This window comes from Aethina tumida, chromosome 1 (genome assembly GCF_024364675.1).
Source record: "Aethina tumida isolate Nest 87 chromosome 1, icAetTumi1.1, whole genome shotgun sequence".
Taxonomy (NCBI): Eukaryota; Metazoa; Arthropoda; class Insecta; order Coleoptera; family Nitidulidae; genus Aethina; species Aethina tumida.
The window spans coordinates 55,738,506-55,757,003 of NC_065435.1; the positions used below are offsets into that span (position 1 = coordinate 55,738,506).

General features: G+C 31.1%; 1 protein-coding gene across 2 annotated transcripts in view; it reads left to right on the forward strand.

Annotated features, from left to right (window-relative positions):
- The window catches only part of LOC109602459 (transient receptor potential cation channel trpm), a 106,762-nt gene that overhangs the window by 70,600 nt on the left and 17,664 nt on the right, over window positions 1-18,498 (forward strand). For both annotated transcript variants that reach the window (XM_049961415.1, XM_049961416.1), the window contains exon 6: window positions 17,459-17,630. In XM_049961415.1, coding sequence (XP_049817372.1) covers window positions 17,459-17,630 — 172 coding nt within the window. The remainder of the gene's footprint in view (window positions 1-17,458; window positions 17,631-18,498) is intronic.

The window sequence follows — 18,498 nt, forward strand, 5'->3', positions numbered from 1 at the left end:
TTATCTTGAAGATCAAAATCGTCAATTTGAACCGTCGAAACCAGTCTCTGCAAGTCGTTTCCGACAGAGCATGTTCCCCATACGTCTCAACAAGAATTCGGTGTGCTTCAGCTGCTGATTTCTTCTGTATAAAATAATGCAATAGAATTCCCCGCAAATACTCTTTTCGTGGCACAAAACTCGACATCTTTAAGCACTCAGAACAAAATGTGGTTGACACTGTGGCAAACAGAAACACACTGGCGTTCAAGAATACGAACAGTATTTCCTGGAAATGCGTTCGTTTCAGAAATATTATCCACTTATATTACTGGAAACGCCATGTGTTAGAAAACAGCGAGAACTTATTCAAGCACCTTATATATTTTAAGGATTTTTTAAATTTTTTTCAGACATTTTAAATGCAAATTCATATTATCTGGAAATTTAAAAAAAAATATATTTGAGGTTTTATCAGAAATATTACTATGTCATGACTATAATGAGAAATAAAAAAATTGGTTAGAAGCAATCAATGTTTTTTAAAAAGCTCTTGACACTTAAGCCAAAATCAACCAATTTGGAACACTCTGATGAGTAATTCCTCTTTTTACAAAACAAAACATTGCACTGGACTGAACGATTTTTATTAGAATCAGTGATCCGTGGACGAATACCCGATGCCACATCGGAGAGCCAGCAGGATTATTTCAGACGGTTTCATCGGAATGAACGGTAAATGCAGGACACCAAAGAAAATCGAGGTCGGGCTGAAGTTTTTCTTCATGTTTGCATTAACTTTCTACCAATTCGGTCCAGCTGTTTATATTATTAGATAAAGAAAATAAGAAATTCGCTGCGTAAACCAATAAATTTAACATTATTAGTTTAGATAGCCCAGGATTGTTGAGATTAAAACAATTAAAAACGCATTATTCATCCCCCGACCCGAATTTCATTTGCAGTCAGATAATAGTCAAAAACAATGTTTGAATTATGATCCCTTCCTTTATTAGAATTAGCCGGTTTGTTTGATTTGCTTTGTACGAATTCCATTTCTCGCACTAATGACCATTTACGTTCATTTAGTTTTCATAAAGCGAACCATTTATTTGATGGAATATTTTTGCACAAACTGAATGTTATTTTAAATGTCTACATCGAGATCTTTAATTTCATTTTTGTTTACTTTAATTTTAATTTTAATGGCGAATAATGTACATTTTTAAAATGAAAATTTACAATTGTGACAAAATAACGAGCTGTAGTTGTCGGTATTTATTTTTTCTTTCTTTCTCTGGAGAATAATTAATTACATAATTCTATGCATGGTCTCTCACAAATAGTATTATTTTATTTTATAAAACTGCTCCACTAGGAGTAATTATAAACATACATAGTCAGTATAAATATTATAATCGGTTTAATTTAATAATTATTTGATAATTATTCTCTAGAGGTTTTTCCTCGTAATATCATATAAATTTTAATTAAAACTGGAATTTTTTACTGGTTTTACAAATTAAAATGGCATTAAATACAGAAAGTAAAATAAAATCAGTTGCGGTTTGCAAATTTGAATACACGTGTATGATGGATTTAAGTAAATATTAAATAATATTAATGTGTTTCAGTAATTAATTATATTCATAATAGATAAATACACCTTTATTCTTTTTTTACTTAATAGCATATCAATATTTATTAATCACCGACAATTAAAATATCCAGTTATGTAAAAATACGCGGAACAGACTTTAACAAAATATTATTTTATAATAATACCACATATTTTACTGTTTTTTTATTACATAAATATACACAAATTAAATGAAATATGCAAAATTGGATTAACAATATTTACAAATATTTTTTATTGACAAAATTCTTTAACTGGTTTAAAAAATGAAACAAACACATTCAAATTTTTGCTATTTGAAGAAATATAGATTTGAATTTTTTGCACAATCATGTAGGTCGATGGGTCAACCTTTTAGATACTCAACTGAAGTCTGAACTTTAAACTCAGGCTGTCACGAATTCACAAACAGGGTCAGTCATGTTTTGCTTCGTGTTGAATAAACAAAAAAAAGAAATTATTTGAAATAATATTATTTTATATATCAATAATTAGAGTATTTAATTATGGAAATATACAAAAAGGACTTTAATTAGTATCATTTTACAATAAAACAATATTTATTTTTATTCAGTTCAATATGTTTTCTTTTTATTATACGAATATATATGAATTTAATCAAATACACAAAATTGAATTGACAATATTAGCAAAAATATTTTAACTAACAGAAAGTATCATTAATCAATTTTGATAAAATAAAAAGCGTTACGCAGTTATTGAAAAAGAATTGTAAAATTCATATTTTTAATTTTTTATTATTTCGTTTATATACAGTCAAAAGTATGGAATAATTATAAGAAATTTTTGTTAATATCAGTTTATTGAAAATTTGTTATGTCGCTTTAAGATATCGAAATTGAACTATTGAGTATTTACAATATTACTTGCGATTACTTTTTTGTCATTGGACAAAAAATGAAATATTTTTTGTATTTACTAGAAATGAATTCAGTTTTTGTTGTTAACATCGAAACCTTCAGTATATAAAGTTGAATAAAAATAAATATATATCCGAATCTTGAAAAAGCCAATCGTAGATTCTCATAGTGATGGACCAAATTAACGCAAGATTTCATAAAATTTAAGAATTAGTCAAGGTACATTGAGAAAATTTCGTATGTAGGGCAATGTAAATACGTATAAAGATTAGGCGGCCTCGAAAAATAATTCTGGATGTCTGTAAACTCAATAAACGAATATCGGTAAACAATAGAATAAAATCATCAAGGTAAATTAACCAGGAAATATTCCAAGATTTCGGTAGTGATATGTCTAATCGAACCTTGAGGCGTCGGTTATGTGGAGCGGGGCTATTTGGACATATGAATGTGAAAAAACTTATATATCCAGACGAAATCGTAAAATCCAAATGGAATTTGTCAGAAATCATATATCCACACATGTGGAATTTAGTACTATGGAGCGCAGTCAGTTGGAACAAGATACGATTGTAGGTACCAAAAATCAACAGATAAAGACGGACATCATAATATGAGGAGGTTTTTCGGTACCTGGTACGGATCTCATAGTTAGAATTGAAAACAAAATGGATGATTATCTATAAAGATATCTTGACAAATCATATATTGCCCTTTGCTGAAAATAATTTTAATTTATATTTTAATTAGATACATAATTACTGTGTCAAAGGAAAATTGTGGTATAAAAAAATTATGTGAGTTTCTATATACTACCTTTACTTATTATTCATACGTTGATTTTTATGAATTCTAGATTAAATATTAAATTATGGATATTTATACAACAAACTTTAATATAATAATACACATTGTTTATTATTATATAATTGAATTTTGTTGTTTTATCATAAACTTAATCATATATGCAAAATTGGTTGAAATATACTTGCACAAAGTTTTTTACAAACAAAATATATATTTTTAATCTTTAATTGCATATTGATATTTCATGACTACATTCGACAAATGAAAATAACATTAAAGCTTATTTTATAAGCGGGTTAACGCACATCTGTACATAATCGTTAATTAAAAACTCTCGATCACAATGATTTGTTGCGTGCATATCCCGCAATGGTGAAAATGTAAATATAAAGTGTTGTTATCATGCACAAACAAGCGAAAATAAAAAGATTAAACAAACCCCGTGTACATATAGGTTGTACAAACAGGTTTCTGCGGTAACAGATTTTGTTTACCGGAAACTGAAAGGACAAACACGGGAACGTCTGCGACCCGTAAATCAACTTCAGCGGTTACTTCAACCACCGGTCGTCTCCCCGTTATGTAAACGCCACCAGACAAATCCGGGTTGCATAAAATAATAGACGGTGATCCGTCAACGTGGTCCGCAATAGTTCCGGTTGTTCGACAGTTTTAATAAACGTATGACAAATGAAACTCTCCCGGTGCTCCCCCGGGAGCACGGGCAGTTAGTTTTCATTTGGCTACACTCACAATCCGCGTATTATTCGTTAGGAATTAATTTGGATTTGGTTGACGGTCCAGATTATCCTGCGGCCAAATGCGAACCGCCACTCAAAACACTGTGGGCCCGGATTAAGGACATGTGTGACCGGATAAATAACACACCGAACTTCCTCCAAGACACGAGGACACGTAAATCAATGAAAATCCACGACGTGCCGTGTCGTCTTCTTTTTTAACCGGATTATCCCTGTGGCACGTGCAATTTAAAAATGAATCTAGTGCCGGATTAAACTGACAAAACTAGTAATTGCGTTGTTCCGGAATTATATTATAAATTTCATTAATTGGGTCTATTCATTTTCCGGGTCCGCATGAAGTGTAATTACGTGTTTCAATTCCGTCGTGTAAAATAAAATTCAAGTGCTGAATTAATAGTATTTTATTTTCAGCCGTTTCGTTCCAGGTCCAATCTGGCGTGTAAGAGTGTTAATTATAAAACTAATAAAGTTATCTTTCAACACGGCTCATGTAAACGCCAGCCCTCATTATCTTCGTTTATATTAACTCATCCTTAGGAAAACTTACGCGCTCCGCATTTAGTTTTGCACATTCTAAAGCTTCAAATTGGTGTTTGTTCAGTCTATTTTATGGATCTATTATATGAATATTTATTCCGTTCGTAAATAATTGACCGACAAAAGGAAAATGTATTGTTAATAAGTAATGAGGCAAAATGTTATTATTTTATACCAACTTTTCGCTTCATTAATTTCTTTTTTCTTTTTTTTTTTTTTTGAAAAGCATTTTAATGGATTGTAATTTCGCCGATGGGCCCTAAAAATTTTTATTACAAACCTAAATTAAAAAAAGCACCTGGTTTCTACGACGCAGTTCATAAATTCAATATTGGCTGTAACATGGGAAGCAATTCCCAATCTTGTTTAAAATTTATAAATTTTACAATTCATGTAACCCGGGCCGTTTTCAATCTCTAAACTTTTTATGTTGTTTAATAAATAATGAATTCATAATAGGCCATTTTCCGTTGAATTTTTAAAGAGAAACATTAAACATTAAATTTGGCTTATTCAGTTTTTAATGATAATCTGTTATTTAATATAACATAAACTTTTTGTATAATATTTTTTAATAGACAATTTGCTTCAACCCAACCCATTATTATTATTATTATTATAAAAATAAACAAAAATTCAAAATCAAAATGTATGTATAATAATTTTATTTTTTAAATATATATTTTTTAATAAAAATTCAGAATTTCAGAACAACTAGTTTTATTTATTTTAAAATTTTTAGTAAAATTAAGGGACACACCTAGTGTGTTTCAAATAAATATCTCAAATAGTTTTTGAGTCACACCCTTCTAAAAAGTAGTCGCTCAACAGTTAGAAATTTACCTTTCCTACGAGGCTTACCAATGTTAGTGTAATGATGAAAATATTTTAACTGATCCAAGTCGAGCCTGCATTTGAAATAAATAGACGTTTAGTGACTGTGATGCGCCTTTTAGGTACCGGAATAAACGGAGTTAGTCCAACGATCATCTCGATGAAGAGCTACAATAGCCCAACAGGCGCTTTTCGAGGAAAAGGAAAGAGAATTATAGGGATCTGAAATGGCAGATGATCTCTAAATATAATATTTATCTATTCATACTGTTGAAATCATTTTATCTCCAACCGCGATTTTCTCGGAACTACATTTTTCAAATTTGCTGCAGTTGTAACTCGAGCACAAATCATACGATCGCTTAATTTTTTTCTGCTTATTTTGTTTACATTTTTCTGTAACATGACCCTCCAGTTTTTCGATTGTTTAAAAATGTAATTTTGGCAGGCCAAAAATTATTTAATTTTCGGGTAAAATTCGACACTCTTCAAAACTATGCCATTTTATTTAATTTAATTTTTTTTATATTCGTTAGTACAGATACAAACAATAAGTTTAATAGCGAATAACTCACTTAAAATTATTATTATTTATACTCAAGTGTATCCTCCAAATTTTAATCATTTGACGCAGTAATTTTCTCAAAAATCTTTTTTTATAGGCCACACACTAGGTGTGCCCCTTAGCTCTAAAATTTGATAATGACATTTGACAATTTTTTTTGTTTCAATTTTTAGGAAATATTCTATATTCACTTTTTACGTAGTATAAGAGTTTATCTCAAAAATATATATTTCTTTAAAAGTGTTTCGTAGTCGACAATATTAAATATTTATAATAATTTAAGTATTATTAAATAAAAGTAATATTAAAATTTACCATAATTTAAGACATCATTTTATAATATATTTTTTGAAACTTCCGACATTTTAAATGTAAATTATTCGATTACTTTCATTTGAAAGAAAAAAAATATCTCAAAAATTTAAGAAGGTATATTACATTACGTAACATTAAGTCTATAGAATATTTTCATCGATTATCAAGAAAAAAAATTGACAAATAGACAAATAATTTATTACTCCATATCGAAATCTGTCATTTTATGTAGACATTGTGAAATGAGAAATGATCAGATATATTCGATTGTTTCGATTGGCATTTCTAAAAAATTCTAGCGTGGACACTTCGGCCAGTTTTTCTGTATCTACTCTGAAAATATTGAAATGATTAATTAACAACGAATAAAATATAATTAAAATAATGTCTTTATGTATATTATGTAGTGACTGTAAATTTCAATACAAATAAAAGCTCCTCGAAAGCATATTTTATAAGTTTGACGTTTCAAGCCGAAACACGAAACATTAATTAATACTCTCTAAACAGCAATTTTACACGTGAATTTAAATTCAGGATGTCGACATTTACAACCTATCATGCAGAACAATTAAAATGTTCCCATTTCATGGATAAATATTAAAGCAAATTTGCGCGTTCAATATACAAATTTAAACCCTACAGATATGTTCGACGATAATAATTATGCAATTAAATTTAATAGCCGTGTTGCCAACAAAAAAATCAATTGATTAGATTCGTTTGTTGCATGTTTGCCTCAATTAAAACATTTTGATCAAATTAAAAACAGTAATTAAACGCTCTGTTCTAATAAAAAAAATCTCGCTACAAAATTAATATTTGACTAACACTCGGGTATAAACAAAATTAAATTTAAATAAATTATTGCAAACAGTTTCGGATTATGTGCAATTAAAAGCACACCGTTTTTTGAGTAGTAAATTACTTGTTTAAGCGACCGTAACTTCGGTTTAAAACTGTCAAAGTGGAACGACAGCGACACAAGATAATCCCAAAAACCAAAAGAGACTCGTTTAATCCCGCGACTGTTTTAAATGAGAATTATTGCATGCCTGCAATATTGTAACTTATTAAAGTTTGCGCAAACGTTAAATACACGTAAGGGAATTGTTACAATATTGTTTGTTATCCATCGATTGCAATTAAATAGCTACGTTTGTCGTTCGGAGCTGTAAACTGTTGTTGATCACGGGAAATGGGAATCTGATTGTATATACATAATACATTTTAAGCCGTGCGGAACTCGAATAAACTACTTTAAGGAAAACCCATTTTCCATGTAGTTTTGACAAACGTAATAAACATAATGCAAAACTACGACCGAAATTTTCCCCGTTATGGGGGATATGCGTTGTAATGTTGATAATCTCATCAGCGCACATGAAGTTTCCCGAAATTATTCGTTAATGTCACATGGTTTAATTGTGTAACATTCACATTGTGAAAAACCTGGAAGCGTGCAGAAACACCGAATGCCTAAGCCGTCAGTAAAAGCGAATTATTAAGACGTCTGACACGTTGAGCGTGTGTCAGAAGTAGAAATTAATCGCACGATATGTATGTACATATGTAAAGATTTCCACGTTTAAAATAGTTTGGCTAAACTGTTGCACGGGAATATTATTATATCGATTGCACCCAAATAGCTGTAGGAGGAAATCGCATTTCGCTCTAATTGTAGCATGAAATTGGGTTAAATATTTGTGGAACGGGGCGGTTTGATTCCACGTACCGTAATGGATTTTAAAACAGAATGTGGGAGAACGCGGAAGCCTGTTAAGAAACTTTGCTGCCGTAGTGTATTAACCGAATTCGATTCGAGCGCCGACCCCTTTACAAATTAGATTTGAACTTATTTTATTTCAAACGTTTAGGTCTACTTCTTCGTTTCGAGTATGTCTACGGGACTCATGTAAATAACATTTTTTGGAATAAGTAAAATATTTGAGTATTTTAAAGTATTCAATCACTTCTGTCTGTTAATACCTACAGTACAATTACGGCTTAGGCAAATTCCACTCAATTAAACAGATAAAGTTTTAATATGCTGATGTGCAAGTGGTTAGTTCATAAACTAACTGGATAACTTCTAAACTAACCAAACTGTTAGTTATTTTGATGGGAAAAGCAATTTCATCTGAATTAGCGGTTAGATTATAAACTAGCTAAAGATCTCAGATTATGTAGTTGAAATAATTATAGCAAATTTTTTTATTAATTATAACTAAATAATCACCATTATATTCAACCATTTATTGCCAACGTTCTACGAGCAAATTTTTGAAACTAGAAGAAAAGATCGATCTCAGTTTTGACCTTCTTTTCAGGAGGAGATACAGCACAGAGCAAAATTAGAGAAATTAACACATACTACACAAGTGTTATCTCCTTTACTGTTACTATTAATAATTTTATTATTTTTACACGCAACGAGCTTAATACTAATATAATTGTAAAAGAAACACTCCGGAGTTAATTTATTTCTATTATTTCCAAAATCATCGAAAAATTATAATTTATTATTATAACTCTCCGTGCAGAACCCCTCGTTATTGATATTTCTGTACATACTATTTATTCGTCATCACTATTCGTCTAAGGGAAAACAACTTGCATGCTCCAAAACCTGCGAAAAGACCGTTCATTTCTATGAAAAACAGACGAGTCTGCCTTGAGTTCATCCGTGAACAAGTAAACTGAACCATTTCCAAGTGGAATACAGTATTGTTTTCTGATTAAATCAAGTTTAACTTGCATAATTCAGATAGTATTCGTCGGGTGTGGCGTTCAGAGAGAGATTCCATCCAATATACACACTGGCTACAATTAAATATAGTACTGGAAATGTAATGGTTTGATCATTCTTTCTGGTTTAAAGTAGGTCTTTTAAGTAAAATTAATACATATGGATATACTCAGCATAACATTGCTACCGTATGCAGAGGAAAACATGAACAAGCAAACGGCAAAAGTTGTAAAGCAACTGTTCCAAGATAATAATGTGACAGTTTTGAAATGGCCACCACAGAGTCCAAATTTTAATCCCATTAAAAACCTGATGGTAAATAGGGAAATTCAATCAACCCATACAAAAAATTTTAAAAATTGAAGAATTGTATAGTATAATTATTGCAACAACAATTTCAAAACAATATATCTGTAACTTTATTGTCTTCATCAGAAATAGATGGATAGGAATTATAAAAAACAAGAGGTATGCTACAAAATATGAAAATTAATTTGTTTATTTAATTTTATTCGTCTTTTGTATGTATTTTCTTTATAATTTATGATTTTTTCATAATTGAGTGATTTAATTTATAATGAAATTAATAATGTATGTTTAATATTTAATGATTTTTTTTCTTTATTGGGAAATTTTAGAAACTTGTTTAATTTATTGTTATTAACTAAAAATTATAGTATACCTGGACTATATGGTGGATGAGATAGAACCCACTTAACAGTAAACCGTTACATTGATCATTTGGCTTCTTGGTAGATAGTCAACATGTCCACCATAAAATCATCAAAATCTTTCTTGGGCTACTGTTCAACCAGATTTACCAGCCCTCATTGTATCACAGCATTTTTAACAGTATACATTTTCTTGAATATTTAAAGGCATTAAATCTATCAATTTTTAAGACACTTCGGTACATGATTTAATTCAACTCATTCAATATCAGATAGTTTAGCAGTTAAAAGTTATAAATCCTTCTTTAATCACAACCCATTAACCGTAAAGTTAATTAATAACTTCGCCAATTTAATTCAAATTAGTCTAGTTCCAGTAGAACTGATAATTCCATAATTATAAACATTTTCATTTAAAACTCCTATCGCATGTATTCATACAAAATTGACTAGATTAAATGTTGCAAGGGAAGCACATGTTGTGCAATGGCGGAAAAATTATTATTCCCGCCGAGAACGTTTTCATATAAAGAGCCAGAAACATACGTTTACCGTATATTAAAAGCATTACTCAAAGAGATATTAAATTGCATTTTAGGAACGCAAACTTGTGCATAAATGTTGTTTTGTTCGATTGCTTTTTGCGAATTTGCTCCATCGCACAAAAGCGTCAATCACACTGAATTATATGCGGGGGCGTAAGAGCACCAGATATCGTCGTATGTTTGAAATAAGTTTTTTATCTATAAATCACATCTAACGCTTTTACAAAGTAAAAATTTTAAAAGGCTCGATGATTAATCGTAGCTTTACATACTGTGAAAAGCATTAATCTTCCGGCTTTGCGTGCATCATGTGATAAATCACATCATCTGGTAAAACCATAAAACGTTAAAAATTGATGGTAAACAATAATTATGTTTCTCAAATGTTCGAAATTTTAAAAGTACAAATCGTTTAGATTTTATTTGATTAATTAGTAAGGAATTAAATTATTGGACACCAAATATTTTATTTTCTTTGTTTAGTACCTAAATTCATGTAATAAAATTTTTATTTAAAATCATTAAACCCATTTGCTATATTTGTTTTATTCATATTTTGTTACCATCATAAAAAATTTTTGGTTATCATCTCGTTTCCAATAAATTGCGATAAAAAATATATTTTATATATACAAGGTGTTTCATAACTTATCTGAAAAATTTTAACCACATATGCGCTGTTACATTTAAGTTAAGTCCTTCTTACGTAACAGTGAGTATGTGGTTAAAATATTTCCGATAAGTTGGGAATAACAAATTATTTAGTGTGCGAAATTAATTTAATATGTTAATTAAAACATATTTTGTTTTGAGAAATTCCTTTGAATAATATATGTATATGAAAAAGTTTTAATGACTACGAAACTATTTGCTTTATATCAAGTTTAAAATTCGCATAAAATTATTATTTTAAGCTTATTATTAATTATGTTGTATACTCAACTTTATTTATTAAGCAGATTGTTATAAAATCATTAACTTTTACAATCTTTTTAAAACTCAATATAAAAATTTACTGTCCTGTATTTTTAATAAGCACATTATTAATAATTAAGATTTCTTGTATTATATTAATAGGTATTTGAGCTTTAAAAAATGATTTGAATATTTTTTAATAGTTAATAAATTAAAAATTTTGCAATGGAATCAAGAGTGTAATAAAAACTCCATTTAATACTAGTTTATATTTGAATTAATAAATAATTAAATTTTTTTAAATTTATATTTTACTATTTGATGCAACATATTTTTTTATTGGTTATTTATGAATTAAGTTATACATGTTAGGTAAAATGTATTTGTCAGGTTTTATAAAAATTATTTACTTCAAATGCACTCAACAGAATAATTACTTGAGTATAAACAGTAAAGCCTGCTTGTCGCTGTAAAAATTCACATTTTCGTCTAGAAAATAAATGTCATAACACAACGCCGAAATAATTGCCCGTAAATAATAAATTCCACCTTATAACAGGCGCCACGTAATTCAAAATGAAAACGCGAGTACAATGGTAATCTGAGTTTACAGAAACTTTTATTAACAGATAACATTACCGTGCACTAAACATATTAAAATTGTACGTTATATATATGCGTATTTTTCCTAAAATTTCATATTATAATGCTTAATTTAAAATGTCACGCTGAGAGAATGGGAGGATAATAAAACCAATTAATCGATGCAGTTACCAATCATCTAATTAAAATCTAATTTGCCGCACTAATTGAAATATTAGTCCATAATTGATATGAACGAAAGCATCAAAGTGGATTCATAACATTGATTAAACATGGGCATTGCATATACTAGATACAAATCCATTTGTCACACGACGCACCAGATTAAAATTGAAACTCCACAGCTATATAAAGAACTGCGCGTATTAATCCCTCAATCAATCACCGTCGTTTTGCTAGTAACATATATTTCACGAGTCCACGGTCTGGAAAATTGCCGCCACTCAACTTTTCAATAGATTATCGAGTCTTCCATAAAGTATGATAAATTAAATGCTAATGAGAGGCGCTAATTAAAACTAGATGGGTACAACGTTTAAAATTTATAGAATTTTCCGATATTAATTATCACGTTGGTGTTTCGAGGCTCCGTTAAATGTAAACAGCAGTATTTGATAATTGTACTGAGAGGTTAAATTTAAGTTGAGTCTAGTAAGCTTAAAATGGGGGTCTTATTAAAACTAATGATTAAATAAATAAATAAATAGGTAACTTTTAAGACATCTTATTTACTAATTTTCCTTTTAACATAATAGTGTTTATTATCATCTAATATTTTTGGTAGTGATGAAATGATTATATAATGCAAATATAATTTTCTATAGCAAGTTTCGAACATCCGAGACGTAAAATAAAAATGATATACTAAACTCGTATCGTATATTTATCAGAAAACTTGAAAAAACAATTCGCATTTTCTGACTAAAAGAACGTCAGATTTCGCAAACTTTAAGAATTAGTCAAGGTTTCAATAATTTTGAGAAAATTTCATATGTAGGGCAATATGAATATGAGAAAATATTCCAAGATTTTGGTGTAGTTGTTTCTTTATTGAACTGGTTATGTGAAGCAGAGTTTTTCGGCATATGGCTAAAGGAAACCGTAAAATCCTAATAGAATTTGCCAGGAATCATATGGACTGGCCCCCACGCATGTGGATGTTAGTACTGTAGAAGACAATAAATATGTAAGGATGCCAGTTGTAACGAAATACGATTTTAAGTACCAAAAACCAACAATTAAAATCGGTGGTGAAAACATCATGATATAAAGATGTTCTTAGGCATCTGGTACTGGTTCGATAGATATATAAGATATATTGGTAAATTATATGCATACGATCCAAAACACATATCCAGGTTTATGAAAAATTAGTTTTTGGGTCAAATCAATTCCGCCCTAGAGGAGATGTTAAGCAGTTATCGATACCCATGGAGGACATACAATGTACTAAAATTTATAATCGTATAAATTTGTTAAAAAATTGCTCATTTATGTTTATTAAATCGTGTGAATTTTTAATAAATAAATTTTATTTTTTTGAATAATAGTCTCTTTTTAATTTTTCTGTTTAATATTCTGTTTCTCATTTATATGTTGTTTCTATCAATTTCTTTAAATGAAATATTAATTTTTTATACATAATTTATAATCTTTTTTGTTTGTTAACTGTAATCGTACGATTATTAAAAATGGAAGAGTTCCGCCAGAGTTAGACACCTATTCTATTACATCTTGACCGTCTCGTCAAAATACATACATCTAATGCCCCCAAACCGCCCGCGCCGAGGGGGAATGGCCCCGATCAACGCACGAGTGCCCCGCACCGTCCGTCGGTCTTAAAGGGACCTTAATAATTCGACCAAGTCCTATTACTGCCGAACCGCCGGTCACGCCGGCCCATAACCGTGAATTTCGCGAATAATTCAGCAGCGGGAGCGGCATGAGCCGGAGCGGTAGCGGCAGCAGAAGCGTCAGCAGTGCCGCAATCGATGCAGCTCTCCTGTGCAAGTATTATCCGCCTGTGGCCCGCTTGCCATTCCCATTCGTAATTAAATTCGCATCCGTGCATTTTTTCATTCCGGGGATGGTCGAACTAATCGGGCCCCGAACTTGTCCCGGTGATGAAATTCTTTCGGTAGCGGTGCCTCGGGGACTGGGAGCGAGAGCGAGAACACGGAGTGGACAGGAGTGCATCGCGTTGCACGACGCCGATGTTAAGCTGATTAATTACGACTCGGGCATGTGATAATTAAGATTTTGGATATGGAGTAATTAATTTAACAATCGAGTAAAATAATACCAATTCATTACTGGTAATTCGAAATTTATTATTGAGTACATTATCCAAATGCTAATAACAACCGAATGGCCAATTCACTAACTAATCTTCTAATCTTCTTGAGTAAAATTTGATGAAAAACGTTTTTTAACATCAAATCTTCAGTAATACTAATGTAAGTTCATGTTCGAAAGTTCTAAATAAGTCAATACAATGTGCAATGTTGCACAAAGTGTTATTTCTCGCTTGTATACTCGATTTAATCAAACTGACTTTACTTCAGAAAGACCAAGTAGTGGTAGACTAAATAAAACTACCGCAAATTAAGACCGATATTTGCGATTTAGAACCCTACAGCGTCCTCCTCGCAACTGTGGTTTTATTGGTAAATCTCTCAGACCAATCCCACATTACTGAGGTATGCGGCATCAGGTACATAACTGAATTCTCCCAGCATTCTTATATCATTATTTTGTTGCAAATTACTAATACTTTTCTAAATATTTCTTCAAGGAACTGTTTTTCATATATTTGAACTTAAAGTACTAGATTTAATAATTTAAAATTTAGCAATATTTCTATTACTTTGGCATTTATCTATGAGGTAACTACACTGTTCCAATACACTTCACCAATAATAATTGATTATTATTAATATTTTCTGTAAACGTAAACACAATTTATTTAAAAGTAAGTTTTTATTTATAATTGATACAAACAATTTTTAAAAACATTCTTTTTGTTTGTTGTTAAAGATTAACAAAATTTAATGTAATGAAAAATAAAAACTTGAACTTAATGTTGCATTTCCACCTCAACCACGAATAACAGCCTCACATCTGTTGTTCATTCTCAAAACCTGGGTTCGAAATTCATTTTGGTTCAAATTCTCCCAAATTCCAAGTAAAGGATGCCCCACATGCTCTAAGATATTCAGATCGTTAGGATAGTCCCTTAAACGTCTCCCAAGAATGTCTGAGATATATTCTATTGAATTAAAGTCTGGACTGCGAGCTGGCCAGGCCGTAGCATTAATCCCAACAACAGCAAGATAATTTCAGACAACATGGACTGTATATGATAGTGCATTATCCTGCATTAGTGAAAAATTTGAACCTACAAAAGGGGCATATGGTGCGACATGTTCTTCTAAAATGTAACGTTCTGCATTAAGGTTCCGATTATTTATCCTCACCAAGTCGGTATCTGATGTTAAAGAAATGCGCCTCCGCACCATAATTGAACCTTCACCAAATAAGGTGGTATTTACTAAGTTTCATTGAGCATATCTTCCACTTGGACGTCGAAACACACGAACGCGTCTATTGCATATGTTGACATTTTTTAAAAGTCATTGCGAGGATTTTAATACGGCGTACTATTTACTTAAATTACAGTGTATTAATTTTCTGATAAGCCTAAATGATAGAGTAAACCACTGCTTGCCATCCAGAAACACTGCTTTATTCATTAAATAATGACAATTATAAGCAAGCAAACTAGTTTATTTTTACTCCTTACCTCCGCATAAATTCCTCTCATTATCTAAAATTCAATTTACTTCCTGATGCCCGAGGTATTTATACTCCTGTAAATGTTTTGTTTGTTCCACTTGGAATTTAATAAATCGGTAAAAGTGTGCAGATGGGACGAATGGAATTCGATGAATTCGCCGTGTTCTGTGCAGTTTCCTTCGTTATTTCTGCATCATCTGACCAGATAAATTATGGACGCGTGTGAATTACATTATACTAAGATTATTATAATTTTCGGTAAACGAACGGGAACTGCCGACAAACAAACATCGCTACGGTAGTTTAATTGAGTTTCGCAGTATTTCATTCATCTACCTTTGCATCGCCCGGGTAATCTCGTAATTTTGGGGGAGAGTTTAGTAATTAGATTAGACAGGTGATTTATAATAAATAGTATTTACACCCCATATTTTTAAGTTCCATTGTATGTTAAAATCGTGCCGGGAGAGCAAAGTATAAAGTTAAATCTGTCTTTAAAAAAAGTTTTCTTGTTTTCTGTCTCATAAGCAATGCAAATCTTCAATTCGAACGAACGGAACAAACTTGAATGGAAATTTTTCGTGGAATCGGATAAATAATATTGCGTTTAATTTGCGGACTTCAAAGGATAACTGCTTAATGTTGCACGAAATATTCTGTTTCGTGTTCTAAATGAAAAGTTTTCATTATTATTTTTATCTCGCTATCATCTCGTGCACAATGAAACGAGATTCGACAAAATATTTTATTGGAGAACTCGTGTTTTCCGTACAGTGGCGATTGTCTGTAGAACATAAATTACTCCTACATTATTGTCGTGAGTAACATATAATTTAACCAAATACCTCGAATTAAACACAAAAATAAACGAATTTTACTAAAAATTTCCTACAAAGCTTATGTTCTTTAAAAACGTATCAAAATATTTACTTATGTCCCTTAAATAAAATATTGAAGCTTTTGGAGCAAGCGTTTTAATTATTAGGTATTTTAAAATAATTGTATATTTACTTCCTCGGATTAAAATTAATTTATTTTACTATTATTTTAGTTTTTATAAAGCCATCAGACAAAAACAACAATTTTACAACTGAAGCGAGAAAATATTCATTTATTTTAAACCACTAACGAATGCCAAATGTCTAAATAATGTAAAAATTTAATTTAAAAAGAATATATTGTTTTAATTTTAAATGTGATCACTGAGAAAAGGACAACGGCAGCATCTGGCCGGTTACCGTGTGTAGTAAGATTTAAGATTCCAGCCTCGAGACAATCTATGTGCTCCATTTGACGTGCCTTAATAATCCCTAGGACCCAGACATGAGCAGACGTCCGTTACGTTCAATCTCAGCCCGGCGTCTCCTGGGATCACCATCCAAATGAATTTAACGACGCACACACGCCCATCTGTTTCCATTTGACCACCAAATTCACTTAATTCAGTTTTTTGGCGGTGTGAGATCTGAAAATGCCTACAGTAATAATGACCTTTGGACGTGTTTAAAGTTGCAAAAATCTTCTCACGGATATTACGGTACTCGCTCAACGAGTAGACACCTGAATAATTCTCATCGCGAGCTCTTCCGTCGTTACTTCCGGCTGCAGCCCTCGTAGCCTGCAACTTATTCCGCTCCGACTGCTTAAGTACGTATATCAGGGATGTGTTATTACGGAGAGAATGGGGTTTTTAGGCAAGAACACTTCGAGTGTTAACTGTATTACAGTCGACGAAGTCGTTTTTCTTGACATCCGTAACTTCCAAGACATTAAAATTGATTCGGTTTAAGAATGGAACTGGCGCACTCACAACTAATTTAATTACTTTTTTGCTACAAAATGTAATTTTTTTGTTTCAGATGCTGTTGCGGCCGTAGTTTTGATCAACACAAACATCTGGCTGAAAACAACCCATCACTCACACCGTTCGGTTGCGAGATATGGTTCCCCAGCAAGTGTACCGTGGCTCTACCCACAGACGCTTATGGTATACTCGAGTTCCAGGGTGGACCTCATCCATCCAAAGCCCAAGTAAGTCATTAATTATTTACTTTGATCTCACTTTAGTGCATCAATTATTTTCGTGACAATATTTTCATTTTCTTGTGCGCCTTCGCCAAAAATTTAATTATCTTGCGGCGCATTCGCCAGAATTTAATATGCTTCAAATTGTTCCTTTGCTTATGCCATTACTAAAGAGAATTCTTTAATTACAAGCCACCATTTTCTCTTTGACATTTTTACACCGTCTACCAGACGGCTCTAATGCAATTAATTTAGGACTTAGGAGAGGATGAAGTAATTAAGCATTAGATGCGACATACCTAGGGTAATTGCCGTCATTTATGTAGTGACTAATAATTTTCAGATCTTGCTCAGTTGATGGTGATGGTTCTCCATTAACATATTTTGCCCGCAATGAGCGATCGTTTATGTCAATTAATTCAGTTTTTAAAATAAAATTACCATGGCAGTCGCTCGTGAACATTTCCAAGTGCTTGTGGTATTTAAAAAGACCATCTAGCACTATTAGGACAAAATAATATTTTTAAATCACTAAAAATTTGTTTGACCAAAACAAATTATGTTTTAAATTAAAAGCACTTTTATAATAAAGTAATTTTGTCTGAAAATATTTTCAATAATTAGTTTTGCTTATGTCATTTGTTTTAATAGCTATTATTTTGCTGAATAAAGTTGTTTCCTTATCTTCAAACGAAACCAGTCTAATTCATAAGTGAAAATTTTCCCACTTGGGAATTTTTTGGACTCAAAAATATCTTTTTTTCTCGACTGTTTTACAATTAAAATTAATACCTCCCCGTGACGCGGTCTCAAGTGAGTCGGCAAATTCGAATGATTTCCATAAATTCGCAGATAATAAAAATGGAAGGCGGTC